This window comes from Xenopus laevis, chromosome 8L (genome assembly GCF_017654675.1).
Source record: "Xenopus laevis strain J_2021 chromosome 8L, Xenopus_laevis_v10.1, whole genome shotgun sequence".
Taxonomy (NCBI): domain Eukaryota; kingdom Metazoa; phylum Chordata; class Amphibia; order Anura; family Pipidae; genus Xenopus; species Xenopus laevis.
Genome location: NC_054385.1, coordinates 27,943,161 through 27,965,545, shown reverse-complemented (window position 1 = coordinate 27,965,545; position 22,385 = coordinate 27,943,161). Strand labels below are relative to the sequence as shown.

Sequence of the window (22,385 nt, the reverse complement as noted above, 5' to 3'; positions counted from 1 at the left end):
GGAATCCATCTCGTGCAGATTGTTATACCATATAATTCCATGCATTTTTATAATTCTTTCTAGTTAGTGTTTTGAGAAACCAAGGTACACAGGTACAAAGGGCATTAGTCTAACTTGCACTTGATTGGCTGCTGTGAGTCACTGTAGATGCAACATTCATATTAGTAAATACACCTATTATACTTGGATGCAGTAAAAGTATTAGCCACTAGATGTCACAATGGCATACAATGGCCAGAGGAGAATACATCAACAAGGAACTCAGTATGATTCACAGCACTCAAGTTTCCTCTCTGCACTGGAATAAAGATTACTAAATTTAAATCCTGATTCACTTGAAAGAAATTTGCTAATAGGGCAAATATCTTAAAAGCTAAGAGAACATAGCCACAGGCATTTACAGAACTTCTGAGTCTCTCTCTCCAAGATGGAAAATGTTATCCCACCAACAAAGGCATAAAAAAAGCAAAGGTAGATTATTTATATATAGTGAAATACAGGTACGGTTAACCAACATAGAATAGGATGGAGCACTCAGTAGGCAGACTGTGCTGTAATATTAACCTACTGCCTACTGAGTGCTCCATCCTATTCTATGTTGGTTAATTATATGCTGGTCTGCTGGTGTGGCCTGACTGGAAAGAGAGCAGGTGGAAGCGTTGAACTAAACCTTTGCATTATTCAGATACAGGTATGGGACCTGTTATCCAGAATGCTCGGGACCTGGGGTTTTCTGGATAAGGGATCTATCCGTAATTTTGATCTCCATACCTGGTCTACTTAAAAATAATTTAAATATTAAATAATAAATAAATAAAACCCAATAAGGATTAATATTACCTTAGTTGGGATAAAATATAAGGTACTGTTTCATTATTACAGAGAAAAGGAACTTTTAAAAAGTAGAATGATTTAGTTATAAGGGAGTCTATGGAAGACAGCCTTCCCATAATACTGAGCTTTCTGCATAATGGATTTCCAGATAACGGATCCCATACCTATCCAGAATGCTTGGGACCTGGAGTTATCTGGATAAGGGGTCTTTTTGTGATGTGAATCCCTATTCCCGGCTAAGCCTATTAAAAATCTTTTAAACATTAGATAATCCTTATTGGAGGCGAAACCTTCCTATTGGGTTTAATTATACCTTAGTTGGGATCAAGTACAATGTATTATATTATTACAGAAAAAAAGGGAATCATTTTTAAAAATTTGAGTTATTTTATTATTATAATGGGAGTCTATGGGATATGGCCTTCTTGTAATTCTGAGCTTTCTGGATAACGGGTCTCTGGACAACGGACCTCAGTGTCTGTATCTCTCCAAAACAAGACGGGCAACACTGTGAATATGCACAGGACAAACACTATATATTTTATTATTATTATATATATATATATATATATATATATATATATATATATATATATATATATATATATATATATATATATATATATATATATATATATATATATATATATATAATATATATATATATAGTATATGAACTCTGAGCATATATATATATATATATATATAAATATATATACATATATATATATATATACATATATATATATATATATATACACATATATACATATATACACATATATACATATATATATATATATATATATATATATATATATATATATATATATATATATATATATATATACACATACATATATATATATATATATATATACACATATACATATATATATATATATATATATATATATATATACACACATATACATATACATATATACATATATACACACACAGTATATTAATATAGTATGAACTCTGTGAGCCTTGATTACGGGCAGGTTCCTCCATTCACTGGCTAAAGTGCTTATATAGCACTAGAGTGGTGGTTTAACTTTAAATTAACGTTTAGTAAGTTATAGAATGGCTCATTCTCAGCAACTTTTCAACTTTTTATAGTTTTTGAATTATTTGCCTTCTTCTTCTGACCTTTTTTAGCTTTCAAATTGGGGTCACTGACTTACTATTGCCAATTTTTATTACACATCTTTCTCTTCATATTCTAGTCTCTTATTCAAATCAGTGCACGGTTGCTATGGTTATTTGGACCAAATAAACTGCAAACTGGAAAGCTGCGGAATAAAAAACTCAAAAATCACAAAAAAGAAAGAAAATCACTTGCAAAATGTCTCAGATAATTGCACTCTCTTCATCATACTAAAAGTTTATGTAAAGGTGAACTACCCCTTTAGAAAGGCAGCATTGTACAGCAGAAATGTTTAGTAAAACACAACAAGCAACGTCAAGCCAGATTCCTAGGCCCATGCAGGAATGGGTTGTCCGCTGGCAACATAAATGCATTGGGGCTCACTGGTTAGACAAGATTAATACTTTCACCTGTAGCACTAGGGTTTGGTATGCAAAACTACTTGTTAGGTGGGTAAGTAACAAGTGAACTTGTGATTATACAGTTGGAAATGAAAAAACTGCATGAAGCTTTGTCTTTGATGGTTTTTATGAGGATATACAGTAGAGAGTCTACAGCACGGATCCCCAACCTTTTGAACCCGTGAGCAACATTCAGAAGTAAAAGGAGTTGGGGAGCAGCACTAGCATGAAAAATGTTCTTGGGGTGCCAAATAAGTGCTGTGATTGGCCATTTGGTAGCCTGTATGTGGATTGTCAACCTACATTGAGGCTCTGTTTGGCAGTACACCTGGTTTTTATACAACCAAAACTTGCCTCCAAGCCTGGAATTCAAAAATAAGCTTCTGATTTGAGGCCACTGGGAGCAACATCCAAAAGGTTGGAGAGCAAACATTTTGCTCATGAGCTACTGGTTGGGGATCACTGGTCTACAGGAACCAGACTGAGTTTTCTTAAAAATGTTTAATTCCTAGCCACTACTCTTAAAGGGATTGTTCAGTATAAAAATAAAAACTAGGTAAATAGATAGGCTGTGTACAATAAAAAATGTTTTCAATATAGTTAGTAATTTTTGTTAAAGGCTGGAGTGACTGGATGTCTAACATAATAGCCAGAACACTACTTTCTGCTTTGCAGGCAGCTCTCTTGGTTTCCACTGACTAACTCAGAGTTAGAGAGCTGAAAAGCAGGAAGTTGTGTTCTGTTCTATAATGTTAGACATCCGCTCACTCCAGCCTTTATAGCCTTTACATTTTTGGCTGACTCACTATATTAGAAATTTTTTTATTTTTTTACCCAGTTTTTATTTTTACACTGAACTGTTCCTTTAAACAGAAAACCTGCTTGCCTTTGTTGAGGTACAATACATTTGCCTGTTTGAAAGCTGCAAAGAATCAGAAGAAAAGACTATAATAACTATAAAACAAAAAAATAATGAAAACCAATGAAAAAGTTGCTTAGAATTGGTCGTTCTATAACATACTAAAAGTTAATTTAAAGGTGAACCACCCCTGTGGTTCACCTTTAAATTAATGTCCCTGTCTCTGGTGTTTCAGTCTGGCAGCTCAGTATTTCAGGTGCAGACTCTAAACTGTTACAATTTTGCCACATTTAGTCGATACATTTGTCAGTAGCATCCCTAAAGTATTAGCAACTATTGTATCAATTCTAACAGCTTCCTTAAATGAAACCCAAGGACCCCCCCCCTTCCCAGAGCTGCTTTAGAAGGTAAAATATGACACTTTACACTCCAACATTAGAAAAATAGTCACAAATAAAAAATGGAAAGTAATTGGAAAAAAGTTTTTATCTTTGGTAAACTATCTGAAACCAAGTGAACTGAAAAAAGTGTCTCCTTTAATACAGATTTCACAACGGTGTTAGTATGTCACACCTTTATGGGTTCAGTTTAAAACAAGTAAACAAAACATCAGATACCCACACACTGGAAAACATAGAAAATGTTTTTTTTTGATTACATGTACAGGATGTACTATGGTGCACTATGGGCACAGATCTGCCAGTCCTGCAGTAAATAGGTGTGCATGGCTTTACTCTGTACTTGTGCCTCTTTTTTTTTTTAACCTTTCTCTATTCATAAAAAATAAAGGAGATAGAGCTGGTGGAAACGTGGGTGGGAAATGATATAGCAGCTTACGCAGGTGTTATGGTATTAGCAAGCCATTTGGCCTATAGGCCGCACAGCCCACAGTTGTAACAAAGCAGGAAACCACACCACTCCCTTTAGTTGCCTAACTGCCTGTTGCAATTACTGGATTAGGCAGATATAAACTGTAAATGAAAGCAGCAGAGGGAACTAGAAACAGGAATTTACTGTTTAGCTGTAGGAGGGAGAACTCATTTTAATATGAAAATATCAGGGGAAAATCAGTACTGTACTCTAGTTCATGGGTAGGCTGTAAGCAAGCACTGAGCCCTATATTCAGATGGATAGTACAGTGGTCAAGATGTCATCTTTTGAACCCTTACTTTAGAAGATTACCAACTATTTAAACAACACAGGGAGTTTCCAATCAACAAAACAAACGTATTTTACCTGCAGCCATGTCTCTGTCGATGGGGGGCACGTCATCTGTCATGGTAAAATCCAGGGTAGCCTCTGTGATCTCAACCATGTCCTCATCACTAGTGTTGCTGTGAAAACTCGCGAGGCTGGAACGGCGAAATCCTTTGTTGTCCATCCCGCAACTATGCTAAAAAGAGAAAAACAAAAATGAAGTATGGCATAGCCACAAACAACCACACAACGTGCCAGAGGCATAATTCAATAGATGGAATGAAATACAGGTATGGGACTGTTATTCAGAATGCTGGGACCAGGGGTTTTCTGGATAAGGGATCTTTCCATAATTTGGATCTTCATACCTTAAGTATACTAGAAAATCATGTAAACACCTAGGGGCCCATTTACTTAGTTCGAGTGAAGGAATAGAGGAAAAAAAGTTTGACTTTCGAATGGTCGAATATGGCTACTTCGACCATCGAATGGGCTACTTCGACCTTCGACTTCGAATCTAACGTTTCAAACTAAAAATCGTTTGACTATTCGATAGTCGAAGTACTGTCTCTTTAAAAAAAACTTCGACCCCCTAGTTCGCCATCTAAAACCTACCAAGGCCAATGTTAGTCCCCATAGGCTTTCCAAGGTTTTTCTGATCGAAGGATAATCCTTCGATCGATGGATTAAAATCCTTCGAATCGTTCGATTAGAAGGATTTAATCGTTCGATCGAACGATTATTACTTCGATCTAACCAATTGCGCTAAATCCTTCGACTTCGATATTCGAAGTCGAAGGATTTCAATTCGGCAGTCGAATATCGAGGGTCAATTAACCTTCGATATTCGACCCTAGGTAAATTTGCCCCCTAATAAACCCAATAACCTGGTTTTGCTTCCAATAAGGATTAATCATATCTCAGTTTAGATCAAGTACAAGATACTGTTTTATTATTACAGAGAAAGTTTTCAGAACTTTGTATTATTCGGATACAATGGAGTCAGCCTTTCCCTAATTCTGAGCTTTCTGGGTATGGGTTTCCAGATAACGGAACATGTCATATAACCTTTTTTCAGTTTCCGCAGTTGCTACTGAAGCAGCTTGTTTATATGAACTATAGAAGTGTTTCTGAAGCAAACAGATCAGATTTACCAGTTTAACATTACAAGATACAGGTATGGGACCTGTTATCCAGAATGCTCAGGACTTGGTTTTTTTTCTGGATAACGGATGTTTCCGTAATTTGGATGTTCATACCTTAAGTCTACTAGAAAATCATGTAAACATTAAATAAACCCAAGAGAAAAACAAAAATGACGCATGGCATAGCCACAAACAACCACACAACGTGCCAGGAATGAAATACAGGTATGGGACTGTTATTCAGAATGCTGGGGACCAGGGGTTTTCTGGATAAGGGATCTTTCCATAATTTGGATGTTCATACCTTAAGTCTACTAGAAAATCATGTAAACATTAAATAAACCCAACAGGCTGGTTTTGCTTCCAATAAGGATTAATTATATCTTAGTTGGGATCAAGTTAAAGCTACTGTTTTATTATTACAGAGAAAAAAAAGGAAATCATTTTTAAAGATTTGAATTATTTGATTATAATGGAGTCTATGGGAGACAGCCTTTCCGTAATTCGGAACTTTCTGGATCACGGGTTTATGGGTAACTGATCCCATACCTGTATTTTCATTACTTTAAAACACTTTAATTTTCAGAGTTACTGTTCCTTTAACACCAACTGCTTGTTTCCAAGTCTAGTCTAGTCATCCACAGCTTAGAAGAGGCCAATCTAATTCTTCCACTGTAGGCAATTATGCATGCGAGCCTGAAACCAAAATGTGTAATTAAATCACTATGTTCAGCTGATCTACAGACAGGATTTTACTGGCTGCTTCATTGTTGTGGGCTAAGTTTCCAAATGTATTCCTACCCCCTTTCCCTGGCATAAAACGTGTGGGACAATTCTTTGGAGAATCTCATCATGAACTAAAGCCAAGCCTTTGAACCTGAAAACAGTTATCCAGAAAGCTCCGAATTACGGAAAGGCCGTCTCCCAAAGACTTCATTTTATCCAAATATTCCACATTTTTAAAAATTATTTGTTTTTCTCTGTAATAATAAACCAGTACTTGATCCAAACTATAATTAATTCTTACTAGAAGCAAACCTGCCTATTTGGTTTATTTATTATTTACATGATTTTCTAGAAGACTTAAGGTATGAAGAAAATTACAGAAAATCCCAGGTCGCGAGTATTCTGGATAACAGGTCCCATACCTGTACTTTATGTTTCCAACAGGAGACTCTTTCTGTGCCTTAATTGATGTCTGTGACTCTATCGTTGGTCACACTGATCAGCTTGAATGGACAAGCATTGTTCAATATTACTGGTTAAACCTGCTGATGGTAGTAGTACAGAGACTGACACTTTCAGGTTTTCGAAAACCCCCAAAAACTTCAATAAAATGCTTTGACGGCTGAGGTCTTTTTTTTTTTTTATCCAAACAGACAATCTGATCACAGAACAGTTATTAGCTGGCTGCACATCTAACAATTGGTAGGGTAAAATGGCAGAATAAGAACCAACTGGCCCACTAAATCATTGATATGCACACAGTAATCTCACTCATTCTCTACCTGTCAGTTTATAGCTTTCACATTATCCTTGGAGGTAATTTACAAACTTAAAGGCCATTTGCACTTTGTACCCTGCCTTCCATCCTAAATGAATTGCCACAGATTTATAGCATTACAGGTATTTGTTTATTAGATGAGGTCAGTGACCCCCATTTGAAAGCTGGAAAGAGTAAAAAAAAGGCAAATAATTAAAAAACTACAAAAAAAAGAAAAAAATGAAGGCCAATTGAAAAGTTGCTTAGAATTAGCCATTCTATAACATACAAAACATTACATTTTTCAGTCTCTGTGCTATTCATTTTCCATTTTAAAAAAGGTTTCCTGGTTGCTAGGGCAAGTATCCCCTAAAAACTGATCCTTTAAAATTCCATGGTTGAGAGCTGCAGGAAACAAAAATGTCGAAACACCACAAACAAAAAATAAAAACCAGCTGCAAAATAAATATGCAAAGCCAATGTTCTAATAGATGTGCCAATGGGTTAAAGCACTTTCCTGACAGTCAGGAAAGGGTTAATAAATTTCTCCCTTGGTGCTTTCTAAGAAGACTAGCCAGTTTTGCCAGAAACTGCCCTCCAGCTATAAAGGAAGACAGAAGAACAACTTTGTACTACAGGTATGGGATCCATTATTCGGAAACCCGTTATCCAGGAAGCTCTGAATTACGGAAAGGCTGTCTCCCATAAACACCATTATAATCAAATAATCTAAATTTTTAAAACCGATTTCCTTTTTCTCTTTAATAATAAAACAGTACCTTGTACTTGATCCAAACTAAGATATAATATATCCTTATTGGAGGCAACCCCAGGTTATTGGGTTTATTTAATGTTTACATGATTTTCTAGTAGACTTAAGGTATAAAAATCCAAATTATGGAAAGATGCCTTATCTGGAAAACCTCAGATCCCAAGCATTCTAGATAACAGTCCCCATACCTGTACTACAGACACAGGTTTAGATCTTCCTTAAATAACAGAAAAAATACTGGAAAGAGGGTGATACCAGACTTCATATGCTATTATAAATACTAAGGAGTTTTTATGTTACTGTATGGCACCAATCTTTGCATTTTTTATTTTTGCAGGTTTCTGCTTTCATGAAACGCATTATTTTAGACTTTGGTTTCTCCATAGCAGCTTTGTCTTTCCCCACAGAGACCCATTGTCCCTCACTGTGAATAGATCTTTTATAAGGAAGGCAGGTTGAAAAGAGTCTAGTAAGGAGAAGTGTCTTATTGGATAGGATGCTGGCCTGTAACAGTAGAGCCAAACTTGGCAGACATTGCAAACATTGCAGTCTTCATTTCCATGGACTTCTAATAGTTAAAGGGAAGTGCCCATTCCCAGCATTCTCAAGACACTTTTTTTTTTTTTTTCCGGAATGTGCTCATTATGGGCCATAAGCTGGCCTTCAATGGTTGATCCAAAGAGCTTACATTAGAAGAAAAGTTACAATCACTGGGGGTTGACAAATGTTAGGCACCCCCAATGATCATAATAGCTTAAGGTGGCCATACACATTTATCAAGGGTCGAATTGAAAATTCTAATTCGAAATTCAGGTCAAAACTGTCAAATTCGACTAGTGAACTATTCAAATTGATTCGAGTTTTTTTTTAAAAATTTGAATTTATTTTTCGAGATTTATCATACTCTGGCCCTTTAAGAACTCGAATTCAACTATTTGCCACCTAAAACCTGCTGCTCAATGGGAGGCGTCCAGGGATCAATTGTGAGTTGTTTGCAGCCTTCCTGAAATTCAAGTGTTTTTCAGAGAAAAAATCTCGGATCAAGTTTTTTAAATTAGTTTCGAATTCAACGAGTTTTCGGGTCATCCACGTTTGAAAAATTCGATTTCCTTAATAAATTGGTCGAATTTCAAATTCATGGGAGTTTAGAGGAGTTTTTAAAGCTGACATTAATTCGAAATTCGACCTTTGATAAATGTGCCTCATAGAGATCCGCTCGTTTGGTGATTTTGCCAAACGAGCGGATCTGTCCCCAAAGGTGGGCAATATCGGGCTGATCGTATCGTAATTAAAGCAATATGTGCGGTCGGATCAGCGGACCGCATCAACCAACAGATGTGGTCCAGGATCTGATGGGATTTTTACCCCTTCCTGATCAACATCTGGCCGACTCTTCGGCAGATATTAATCAGGGAAACCCGTCGGAGAGTCCCACACACAGGCCAATAAGCTGCCGACTCGTTCTGACGGCAGCTTTTATCGGCCCGTGTATGGACACCTTTACTTTGTTAATGTTTCCCCACGCCAGTTCAGCATGTGTACCCGGCGAGAAGGAAAGGGCAAAGATTATTGTGACATGGTGCTTGCACAGAAGTACCCCAGTCTGGTGCAGTTTTCTGGTAAGAGGAGCACCGGCTTAGGGTATCGGATAAGCTAATGTAATCACTGGTGATTTCAACTTTCCTTCTCCTTTTAATAACACGGGAATAGCAGAAATGCAGCGATTCAATTAATCTCAGAAGAAACTAAAGAACAGGATTGAGCTGGTAAGAGTGGAACTACCTGTCAATCATGTTCCGCCAGTTAATTACTAGTCCTTTATCTACAATGAAGTGAGAGAACTTGGCACACAAAACATCTCCTTCCAGGTCATTACTTGCAGATATATGTATGACAGGGATCTTTCTAGGCTACAGTAAATCAAACAAAAACAATAGTAATGCCATCGATAAAAGGCCTCTGGAGGTCATGTTGCTAAACATGGATTAAATCAGATTTTGTCACTTTTATCCATGTTATATATAAGATAGCTACCTGCCTTGTTTTGCTTTTAATGGGTCATTAGCAGGTGGTTGGCACAAGGATGATATTTACTCTAGCATAGTCTATTAGGTATAGTTAGAAATAATCCTTATTGGAGGCAAAGCCAGCCTATTGGGTTGGTTTAGGGGGCTATTTATCAAAGGTTTTCTGATTTATGAAAAAAACTTGAATGGAAAAAACTAGAATCAGTGAATTCAGAGTGAAAAACCTGAATACTCGAATTTATAGAGTTTTCTATGGAGAAAAAACTCGAAATCGCTCAAATTAATCGAGTTTTCGAGTGAAACCCACAGAAAAATATCGAACATCATGAAGCCTACAAACATCTTCATATGATTGAAGGGACCTCTGCCATTGACTTCTACATGGCCTCAACAGGGTTTAGCTGGAGCATTTTCGGATTCAAGCTAATTCCAGCTTCAGGGTATAATGAATCTTGAAAAATGTTTTTTTTAAACCCGAAAAATTTGAGTTTTGACTGAAAAATACAGTGGAAAACACAAATTTTTCAGGTAAAAAAAAAAACTTGACCTTTAATAAATAACCCCTTAATGTTTACATGATTTTTTTAGTAGACTTAAAGTATACAAATCCAAATTACAGAAACATCCCTTATCTACAAAATACCTGGTCTGGAGCAATCTGGATAACAGGTCCCATACCTGTATACACTAGCGCAACAAACCACTTAGGACCTGTCAGGCATTGAGGAGGCCTGCAATTTAGAGCACTCCTTAAACAACAGGAGTAGTTAAATGTTCCATGCATACAATGTGCACTTTGTGTGTATTAAAGAGAAAATAAACCATAACTTTAAAAAACAAAATCCAGGTTGGCTTGTGCCTCCAAAACACTGAGTGACAGGTCTTTTGAAATCAATATCTGTCCAAAAACCAGGCAGATATTTATCGGCCAGGTTTAAAAATTCCATTGGGCCTCCATTCAGTGTGTTGATGTGACCATCTCCCGATGGGACTGCTAAGCTTTCATTTTTCCAATTTGACCCATTAGGTTGTTCACATTTTGTAAAGATCTGACAGTGTGTTCTTAAGGTGGCCATAGACGTACAGATAATATCGTATGAAACTAATTTCCGTACAATATTAAGTGCGTGTATGGTGGGAGACGAGCGAGCGATATCAGCAGAAGGCTCGTGATCAGGCTGGCCAGAAAATTTAAATTGTGTGCCTTTGCTGCAAGACAATCACTAGTTTCAGAGGCACTGCCTGCAGAGATTACAGCACTTATGTACATTGTGTCCTAAAAACCTAATAATTATTATTATCCCAAAGGCAGGTTAGTGCATGAGGAAATGAGAAATAAGGTCCAAGAGTAGAATCATTTAGTTCACAATGTACCTTTGCGACTGAGGGGGCTCCTGGTCAAATGCTGGATTACTCCTCTGCAATTACTCAATGTCAGACATTAGCTCTTATAAGAGTGGGCTCTTGCTGCACAAACTGGTGACTAAGCATATAGACAAAAAAAAACTGATTATTAGCCATCCAAAAACTAGGAAGAGATCAGAGGAAGGAAAACGTACTTCCTGTTTTTTCTAAAAACGTCAAATGAACAGAGATAAAACAACGACATTAAATCAGTATTATGTGATGATTTGGCTGAAATTTTCAATTAAGGACTTGACACTTTAAGCAATTTACATTTGAAGAGACACAAAGTAGTCAGAGACAGAGAGAGAGAGTAGAGTGTGTAACAGAAAATGTTTACAATTAGTCTGAGTAGTTTGCTGGAACAAAAGGTTTCCTTGGTACAGTAAATATTTAACAGTTTCTTATAAGAATTCTATTTAGGTTTAAATAGTCTCCTGTGAATTATAATATGTAAATATACGATCAGTATCTTCAAAAGTTTCTAGCAATAGACAAGATTATTGCAACAAAGTTCACTAGCAGTGTAGTGCAATGTTTGAAGGCTAGAGCTACACAACACAGATATCAGCATGCGGATAAACACAGGCAGAGATTTCGCTGCCCCTCTTCAGCTGCGCTGCCTGCTCCTCGGGTGCAGGCAGAAGTGGTGGATCTCAGAGCTGAAACGCAAGGTTTTGCATTTCACGCTGTAATCCGCTGTGCCTGCAGCGCAGCATAGATAAGCAGAGGAGCAGTGGGGCAGCAGATTCTCCAGGTGGAAAATCTGTGTCGTGAGGTCCTAGCCAAATAGTTTTCAGCTGTACAAGACAAAGCAGTCTGCCTAAACATTATAGTAAATGGGGCCACTAAAATGCAAGTAATGCTTACCCCATTGACAGGCCATAATTCTGTGGTCACCTCCTGAGTGGTATTATTGTGCCCTCCAGAAGAGAGAAAATCAGCTAAAAAATCATGAAGGAACCTGAAGCAGAGGACAGACTTTTCAAATGGAATCACAGCATTGTGACAGTCACCTAAAAGAAAACTAAAAGCATTAATTGGCATAAGAGCTTAATCTGTAAAATAGCAAGCAGGATCCATAAGGGAAATAAGGGCAAAAAAATATAGATAGAATTAAGAAAAATAAAGAGAGGGGTAGAAGAGGAGAGGTTAAAACCTGTAAAATGGGCATGGTTGTAAATGATGGTGAAGCAATGTTCCCTATCATTAACAATGTAGTAATGTATAGTTTCACTGAAAAGATATTATGAATGTGAAGAAGTGAGCTGGGACATGCCCTGTTGAAAGCCCAATGGTAATTATTGACTTAAGTTGGGGTTCACAATAAAATCTTTAATTGTGTAATATTTTTGCAACAAGGCATATTTTTTTGTTGTTGTGCTCTGGCCACGGCAAAACAGAGTTCCCTGTGTCATCAGTGTGATGTGCAGACAACAGAAAAACAGGAGAATAAATAAGTGAGCACTAACAGACATGCTCTTGCACTTTTTACCCTGATCACACTAAATAACTCCTAATCCTATAGGCACCACATATCCCTAGTATACCTGCTATCCCTCAATATCTTCCCAAAGACCATTATCACAATGCTATTATAGGCACCATCTCTCCCTACTATAGCTGCTATCCCACAGCAAGAGTCCCTTGCCAGAGACTAATATCCCACTGTTACTTTAGGCACTGTCTCTCCCTACTATACCTGCTATCCCACAGCCTCTTCTCAGAGATGATTTTCACCATCTCCCCCTACTATAACTGCTATACCACATTCACAGTCGCTTTCCAGAGACTATTATCCCTACTGCTACTATAGGCACCATCTCTCCCAACTATAACTGCTATACCACATTCACAGTCCCTTCCCAGAGTCTATTATCCCCACTGCTACTATAGGCATCATCTTTCACTACTATACTTGCTATACCACATTCACAGTCCCTTTCCAGAGACTATTATCCCTACTGTAACTATAGGCACCATCTCTCCTGACTATAACTGCTATACCACATTCACAGCCCCTTCCCAGGGACTATTATCCCCACTGCTACTATAGGCACAATCTCTTCTTACTTTACCTGCTATACCACAGTCACACTCCCTTCCCAGAGACTATTATCCCTACTGCTACTATAGACACCATCTCTCCCTACTATAACTGCTATCCCACAGTCACACTCCCTTCCCAGAGACTATTATCCCACTGTTACTATAGGCACCATCTCTCCCTACTATACCTGCTGCTATACCACATTCACAGTCCCTTCCCAGAGACTATTATCCCACTGTTACTATAGGCACAATCTCTCCCTACTATACCTGCTGCTATACCACATTCACAGTCTCTTCCCAGAGACTATTATCCCACTGCTACTATAGGCACCATCTCCCCCTACTAAACCTGCTATCCCACAGTCACAGTCCCTTCTCAGAAGCTATTGCACCCTCTGTCATTATAAGCACCATCTCTTCTTGTTATCCCACAGCCTGAGCCCCATCCCAGTGCCCCCACTCCTTTTACTCTACAGCGGCCAAAAAAAAAAAGGTTTACATAACATTTTACCTCTTTAAAATGTAATTATATCAGAGTCGCAGACAGATCCTCACAGATCAGTGACTAGGCTGGTATGAGGGCTGGGCGGGTCCTTTCATTATTCCACAGGAAGTTGTCATAAATGTGAGTGACAGGCAGAGCTCTGCAATAGCAGCACAAGCCCTGCCCCCTGTCTCTCTACTCCCAGCCAGGCTGTCTCTGAATATTCCTGCTCATAGTGAAGCTGCATTTTCTCCCCTAAATGCAAAAGTTCATTGCTCCTATTCTTAATAAGCTCTTTTACACAGGGCCCTATTCACTTCTTGTATCAGTTGCTTTGTATGTAATTCTGTATGTTCAATGTATAAACACATTTATTGTACTGTGTGGCAGAATATGTTGGTGCTTTATGAATACCTCTTGATAATTTCACAGCACTTTTATTGGCAAATTCTACTGTGTGAAACAGCATTCCTATCAGAAGTTGGCCTTCATGCTGACCGGAACAAGAAAACGTTCCTTTATGCGAGTAGATGGCCTTCCAGCTCTGAAGCAGTTCTGATTGTGTGACAGCTGGAGGGCAGTAAGCTTACCAGCTGCAGTGGTGCAGCGCCTACTTCTGACCTACGGCTGAACTACAAATTCCCTGACAGTAGTGTTGTTAGAGGGTTATGGGAGTCGTTATTCAAATCAGCTGGATCACAGAAACACCTGCCAACACTTGTTTCAGTTCAGTTGATTTCAGACAGTTCACCAGAAATAAAGACTTTTTCAATCACTTTCTATTTTCTATGTGTGACTTTTTTTCTAATATTGAAGTGTAAAGTGTCATTTTTCATCTCCTAAAGCAGCTCTGGGAAGGAGGGGTCACTAACCCTGTAAACTGTTCCAAATTGATACATTTAGTTGATAAATCTCTTATCTTTGTCCCTGCTTAATCCCTGCTTAATCCCTGGGTTTCATTATGGGTTAGTTCACACGAGGAGAATCGGGGAGATTTTGTCGCCTGGCAACTAATCGCCACTTCTTCTGGGCGACAATTTCCCCGAACTGCCTCCTTGTGTCTTCCCATCCGATATAGGGATGGCGCAGCATTTTCCGAAGTTGCCCAAAGTTCCGCAACTTCTGAAAAAGCTGCTTTAGCACAGGCGACTTGTCATTATAGCGGATGGGAAGACACGAGGAAGGCAGTTCGGGGAGATTGTCGCCCAGAAGAAGCGGCGATTAGTCGCCAGACAACAAAATCTCCCTGAATCTCCTCGTGTGAACTAACCCTTAAGGCAGCTGTTAGAATTGATACAATAGTTGCTAATACTTCAGAGATGCTACTGAGAAATTTATCAACTAAATGTAACAAATTGTAACAGTTCAGAATCTGCACCTGAATTACTGAGCTGCCAGACTCAACCAGCGACAGGGCCATTCAACTTTAAACTTAGATTTTGGAAAAACAGTAAAAAATAAGAACTGGAAAGTGATTGAAAAAAGTCTTTATTTCTGGGAAATAATCTTTGAACAACTGAACTGAAAAAAGTATTTGGAAGGTGAACAACCCCTTCAACAATTTTCCATGGTGCAGGTCAGAAACAGCTCTTGCAAATTGGTGATAAATAAATGAAAAAAATAATTTAAACATTAAATAAATCCAAAAGTGGCAGCAACTTTTAACATCTGCCAGACTGGATAGAGCTGCCTGATTTGGACAATATGTCTGTCAAGGTTTCCAGGGCCTCGTTTGCCAGGCATGGACTGACCATAATTCTAACATAATTGTGAGTGCAGAACAGTATTTATCATATAAGCACTTGAGGGCCCATGCCTAGGTCAACAGCTTTAAGCCACTTCTGATCGCCTCCGCCCCCCGTTGCCACAGGGTCCTAGCACCGGCCGCACGCTCTAAAGCACAGAAGCACAGGGGAGCTTTGCGTCCCCAGTGCGCCCAGGGATGCGGCTGGGCGGCATGCCACCCCTAAAATTTTGTCACCCTAGGCCTGGGCCTTGCCACAAATCCGGGCCTGCTCACTGCAGGATATTTAACTAAAATGAAGATATTAGGTGGGGGAGAAACTATATCCTCCGTGATCACTGATATAATTGATGCTAATATAAAGGAGGATGTCATGTTAGAAAAAGAGGGAACTGAAGCCTTGTGGGTGGAGCTCTTCACTGATTGCAAATAGTCCAGTAAAATTAATTATAGGAGTATGCTATAGACTCCATAATGTACGTGGAGAGGAGGAGGAGGAGTAATAATAATGGGGGGTTTTAATTACCCAGATATTTTCTGGAGCAACAGTACTGCCAGTACAGTTAGTGGGAACAGGTGTTGCACGACAAATTTATGGCACAGGTTATTGAGGAACCAACCAGAAAAAATGCTATACTGGATATAGTGATCTCTAATGACCTAGAACATATAGCAAATGTGCAAGTAATTGAACCAGTGTCGGACTGGAATGCCAGGGGCTCACCAGAAAGCCTTAGACCTTGGGCCCACCAGAAAACCTAAAACCACAAGCCCACCAGAAAACCTTAGACAGTGAACCTTTCCAAACTATTATCCATCCTCTACTCACTCAACCTCTTTATTCTCCTAGTCTTTTATATATACTTACAATATTCTCCCATTATTAAGCATGTTTCCCCATAAAGAAATAGGGAATGAAATAGGCCAGATGTTTAGAAACAAGAGTTTTCCTTATATCCCGGTGGGCCAGTCCGACACTGAATTGAACCCCTGGATAATAGTGACGATGAGTAAATCTGTGCCTGGTTATTAAGGTGTATTCCTGAAGCCTAGCCTTTATATTCTTCTGTCATTCCTGTTGCCGTTCCTGCTTGTTATTGACCACAAATCTCTGCCGCCTTTCTTGACCTTCTGTCTGTAACCCTACTCTGAATCTGTGCTGCCTGCCCTTGACCCAGACCTGTTGACCAAGCCTTATCCATTACCTTATCCTTATCCATGGTCCCTCGCTTTTACATTACTTTAGCCTCACTGGCTTCTCAGCACAGGCTGACCTTCTGTCTCACCTTCCGGTAGGATTTGGCTAGGATATCAAAGACTGGAAATGAGCAGAGCATTGCAGCAGAGGCTAAGACTAACTCCAAAAAGTTTTTTAAGTATATTAATAGTAAAAGGATGTGGGTTGAAAGTGTGGCTCCTAAATAATGGTACCAGTATGGTTGTAACAGATAAAGAAAAGGCAAATATGCTAAATCAGTTCTATACTTCAATTTTGGTTTGTTCACAGTGGGGAAGAGGCACTGAAGGTAGGATATGATAACTATGTATCACTATATATGGGTATTGTACAATAACCGCTCTTTATTTACCAGTAGGTCCTTCTAGCTGACAAGAGGACACCCATTCCAATTAGAAGAAAATTCTACCTAGAAATTCAGAAGGGATTTTTACAGTGAGAGCTGTGAAAATGTCGAATTTTCTCCCTGAATCAATTGTACTAGCTGATACATTATACAGCTTTAAGAAGGGGTTGATAGTTCATACTACAAGTTGATTCAGGGACAATTGCCATTTTGGGAGTCAGAAGAAATTTTTTCCCCCTCTGAGGAAAATTGGAGAGGCTTCAGATGGGGTGTTTTGCCTACCTCTGGATCAACTAGCAGTTAGGCAGGTTATATACAGACTTAAAAACTTGAATTCAGGGCCAGAATTAGAGGTAGGCAGAAAAGGCACCTGCCTAGGGTGCAACAATGAGGGGGTGCTGGGAAGGTGCCTGTTGAAGGGCCCTCTGCTTACCCCTAGTCCTGGTTTCAGCGCTGCTTGGTACCCAGGTTTGCCACTTGAGCCTCTATCTTGGTGCCCCCTCCAAGCGCGACGTCACTGTGCACGCGCACACATTTGGAAGTGAGATGGCTGGCCAGGTTGCCTAGGGTGCCTGGTCGGTTTGGCCTGCCCTGGTTGAACTTAATGGATGTGTGTCTTTTTTCAACATAGCTTACGGTTACTATATTATTATGTACAGTACAGCAGGCCTGTCTTCCTTAATACAACCCTGTAATTTTCAGACTGCAATTTTATTATATTAATAGTGCCCCTTACCTCTAGTTGAGCAAATCTAGCTTCAGAATGCTTGCATCAGCGGCCCCCTGCGAAAAAAATCTTTGGCTAAGTGCACTGCACTTCCCAACCCGCCCACCCTTCTGCACTGCCCACTTCCACCTCATGCCCGCACATTCCCCGCCCCCCCTCTCAGCTCTGGAGCTGCCTTCATCCAACCTTCCCTGGCCAAAGGTAAGATAATGGCTAGGGAGTGGGGTCTTTAAAGTAACCGTAGAGCAAGAGTGCTCATACTTTACTAATGTGAGGTCTAGATTTAGTGATGTTATCCCATTATGATGTACATCCATAAAAACATTGTTGGCATTCTGTATTTGTAACATAATAAATATCTGAATGTAAAGCATGAAACGGGAGGGTGCTTTAGACAAGCTGTTTGGTGACTGTGTCTTGAGATTTACTGAACACCAGCTAAAGGTTTACTGGTAGATCCAATCTACCTTTTGGGTACCCCTACTGTTGAGGAAGCAGACCCTGTGGTCCGGGCCCCTCTGCAACTGCTTCCTCTATAGTTACGCCACTGGCTTTCATAAATATAAAATAAAGAGCCACATTCACTTTTGCACTTACCTGTAAATGTGGCACAATGTTTATGCACTGAAGACACCTACTGGATACTTTATCAAACTGCAGCTATCTGTGAATAGATACATTATATCAGGGGTGCCCAAAAGGAAGATCGGGATCTACCGGTAGACCTGTTAGGTTAAAAGGATGAAGGGCTGCGCTTTTGAATAACGGGGGGTTTTCGCTGCAGAATCAGTGGATCCAAAGGCCCACTGGTATATGGATAAATAGTATGCAGGGGACGGTGCGCTGCTGGATATTTTGCCTAAAACACCTAAAAGAAAAAGGAAATATCCCGATAGTGTATTAACCTTATAATAGGTGAACTGCCCCTGAGGAAGTATTTTTAGATACGAAAAGCGTTGGGCTATAAGTCCGTTCTTAAATAATAAATTGTTTTGACACATATAACCGAACCTTTGTAAGAGTGCTTAAATCACCTAGTGGCGGAACTACCGGGGGAGCAGGGGGTGCGAGCGGCCAGGGCCCGCACCCCCTCAGGGCCCCCCGGCAGTGCCGCACGCCACTGAAATCCCCCTGGCAGTACAGCGCGCCACTAAAATTCGGCCGCGCGGAGGGGGGCGGGGCCCGGCTGCGCGTCACGCACCAGGGCCCACCCCCCTCTAGGAACGCTACTGCCTGCAGCCACTACAACCGCTGTCTGGACTCGTGCCTTCGCCCTCTGAATCAAACAACTAAGACCGGGGAATATCCAACTGCCAGACCGACATACTGCTAAAGGAGGACTGCAAAACCGAACCGCATTGTTACGAAAACTTACCCTGGTGGTCTAGTGGGGGGACAGCAGGGGCGTCTGCCGCCCCCTCGGCAGGGACCCGACAAGGAACATGTGTGAGTAGTTCCTTGAAGTGGAAATTACCCTTATTTTAAGGTTAATACACTTTTGGGATATTTCCTTTTTTCTTTAAGGGGTTTTAGGCAAAATATCCAGCAGCGCACCGTCCCCTGCACATTATTTACTGGTAGACCTTTAGCTGGTGATCAGTAGATCTCAAAACACTGTCAACAAACAGCTTTTTTCACCCTCCTAGGTTACATAAGAAATAGTTGTTTGCCAAATATAGCAATATAAATTCTCTCGTATATCAATATTTTCCATGGAAGAGAATGCTAACAATGCTTTTATGGATATCGATCATAATGGAACAACATAACTAAAAGTAGACCTCACATTAGTAAAGTATGGGCACTCCTGCATTATATAAGTAAGTATGTATCATCGTATTGCTGCTCTGCCTGTTGTAGGTGCTTCAATTCATTTGCTGGACCCAGCACAATCAGTTTGCAGTATCAAAACCTTCCATAGAATCACATGTCCACTGTGTACCTAATGCAGAAGGCTTTCCCAAATCCCAGCCTTCATTTCATGATTTGCTGAGTGCCACACCTAGTTACATTAAAAAATTGTATAGCAAGTTTGGTAACTATATGTCTTATGCAAACACAAAATAACAATTGACAGGTTGTATGTTTTCTTGTACTCCCCTTTGCAGGATAATATAAAATGCCATTGCCTTGTGTAGTCGTATAATATGTATTGTATATCATTCGAAGATGTCATAGAAAGGCACAATATAGTAGTCTGGTGGGGGGCTGTTTGGGCCTCTGTTTACTTGAAATGCCAGGGCCTATTTTGAATCCCAGTCCAATGTATGCCCATGATGTCGCCATGAAAATGGCCAACTATACTAATATTCGAAACTGCCCCGGTCTCTTGGCAGAGCTTTATGTGTTTAAATGTACACCGAAAAAGCAGCAGCACCATTGGGCCGTGGCAGGGGACTGTGTCTACAGGATTGCAGGCATAGTATAGTGGGAATTTTTTTTTTTTATAATAAATTAAATAATGGTTTCCCAAACCTTTTTGTTCTGTGGTTTCTTCCCCCAGTCCTTTTGTGGGTGGCCAGATTGCACTCATCCATGAGACACTGAATCATAGGACATAAGACTGAATCATGTATAGATATACTTTGCAGCTGTGATTTTTTTTGCTTTGAAGAACAAGTCTTCTTTTCTTTTGGGTGTTTCTATTATTTTAACTTGCACCAGTCCAGTGTGTGCAACATCTGCTGTTTGAAACAGACTTGAAAAAGGCACTGAAACAAACAGAAACTGGCACAATTTCCTTTGAAAAGACAGTCTGTTTACACATACTTCAGTCTCTGTTCTGTAGTTATTTGCAGGTCTGCAGAGGATAAGACAATAGGCTGGCAATGATAAACTGACATTCATGGCCCTCAAGATGCCTATGATGGGAATAAGAATGTGCTAAGGGTCAAGGCCCACAGGAAAATGTTCTAGTATTACACCCACAAGTCACAGGATTCTGGCTACAGTTCATTTGAATACATTTTCTGGTTGTTGTTTATTAAGCAAGCTAAAAGATATATAATTCTGTAGGCAGAAAAAAAACAAAGAAGAGTATCCATGAGGTGTTCAAAGATACAATGAACAATGACTGTTTAAAATAACAAAGTAAAGCAATCTGGATACACAGAAAGCTTCACAGGTTACACAAAAACAAAGGACACTTCAAGGTCAGATGCTATGAGCTATGGCATACTGGATGTTTTGTCGTCTGCATTTTGGGGCATATTTATTATGCTGTGTAAAAAACAGCAGACTTCACCTTGTAATAAATACAAGATATACATGGTAATTAGTGATGTATGTAGGGTTGCCACCTGGCCGGTATTTTACCGGCCTGGACGGTAAAAATTATGGTTGATGTCAATGTTATTAATAGGGAAAACAGATAAATATATAGGAAGGCCGGTATTTTTTTCCAGAAAAGGTGGCAACCCTAGATGTATGGGTCAAGAAAATTTGAACCTGCACCCGACCCAACCCGCGTCCGTCCTACTCGATCCAGCCTGCACCTGGGTTCCCTCCTCCTTTTATAGAACCACACGACCTGCCCCACCGATGACATCACAAACGCTTGTGCCTATGAAACCGGAAGTTGTAAGCAGGCAGAAGGGCCCAACCCGAACCTGCCCACAAACAGCACAGTAAGGTTAGCCCCAACCCGCACGACCCAAGGGTAAACCTGCACATCCCTACCGATAATGTTTCACTCCACTTTTTTACACAGCATGATAAATAAACCCCTTTATGTTTTAAACAACAACATAACAGTTTAAATTATTCATAGCTATTCCAAAAAAATTGGAAGAGCCATTTACAAACATTATGCATTGTGCAAGTTTTGGATGCACATTCTCATGATTTGATCCTAATTGTAAGTTCTGGCCATCATAACTTGCACACAAGGGTTTTTTTCAGACCTTTTTTTGTCATTTATTCAGTCAGGCCCAGTAGCTCACATATAGACACAATTTCGGGGAACAGGTACTTTATTTTGGAATTATTCAAGACAACTTCAAGCTCAGCACCACATTACAATACTTTGCCACCCACCAAATGAGGCAAGACCCATGGTTTGGGAACCTGCAGTATGGTTTGGGAAGAGGAAGGCAAAATGAGTTTTTTCATTACATAAAGGAAAACAAACTGAGGTTATCAGAAACGTTTTTTGAAGTAACGCCAATTCTGTAGGATCCTTGTAACAAACTCAAAACTTGCTTTTACGTGATTTTACATAATTTTATTGTACTACAAGTTGTCAGTAAAGTAACTTGAATCATTCCAACAAATACCCTTTTACATGAAAATAGCCTGCCTTTTTGACCAGAGCACACTGAGTTGGGCTTATGAAGAAAAGGTGCATAAACACTGTCTGAACCTCCAGAAATAAATACAAAAGTTTTTTTTTTTTACACCGACATACCTGATTAATATTTTCCCTATAAAGTATATAATCTTATATTTAAACACTTGGGCACAGCTCTTTAAAAGGGATCATCAAAATGAAAGTATTTTTTGCTTGAAGATACATGAGATAA

At 39.4% G+C, this 22,385-nt stretch overlaps 1 protein-coding gene across 7 annotated transcripts in view; it reads right to left on the bottom strand.

The window, feature by feature from the left end:
• clcn5.L (chloride channel, voltage-sensitive 5 L homeolog) overlaps positions 1-17,916 on the bottom strand; it is a 43,486-nt gene extending 25,570 nt beyond the window's left edge. The window contains exons 1-4 of one of the 7 annotated variants that reach the window (XM_041571927.1): positions 17,875-17,916; positions 12,146-12,291; positions 11,246-11,354; positions 4,484-4,640 (exon numbers count right to left, since the gene is read on the bottom strand). In XM_041571927.1, the coding sequence (XP_041427861.1) occupies positions 4,484-4,628 (145 nt within the window). In that variant the 5' untranslated portion in view covers positions 4,629-4,640; positions 11,246-11,354; positions 12,146-12,291; positions 17,875-17,916. 7 annotated transcript variants of the gene reach the window in all.
• Positions 17,917-22,385: the final 4,469 nt, after the last annotated feature.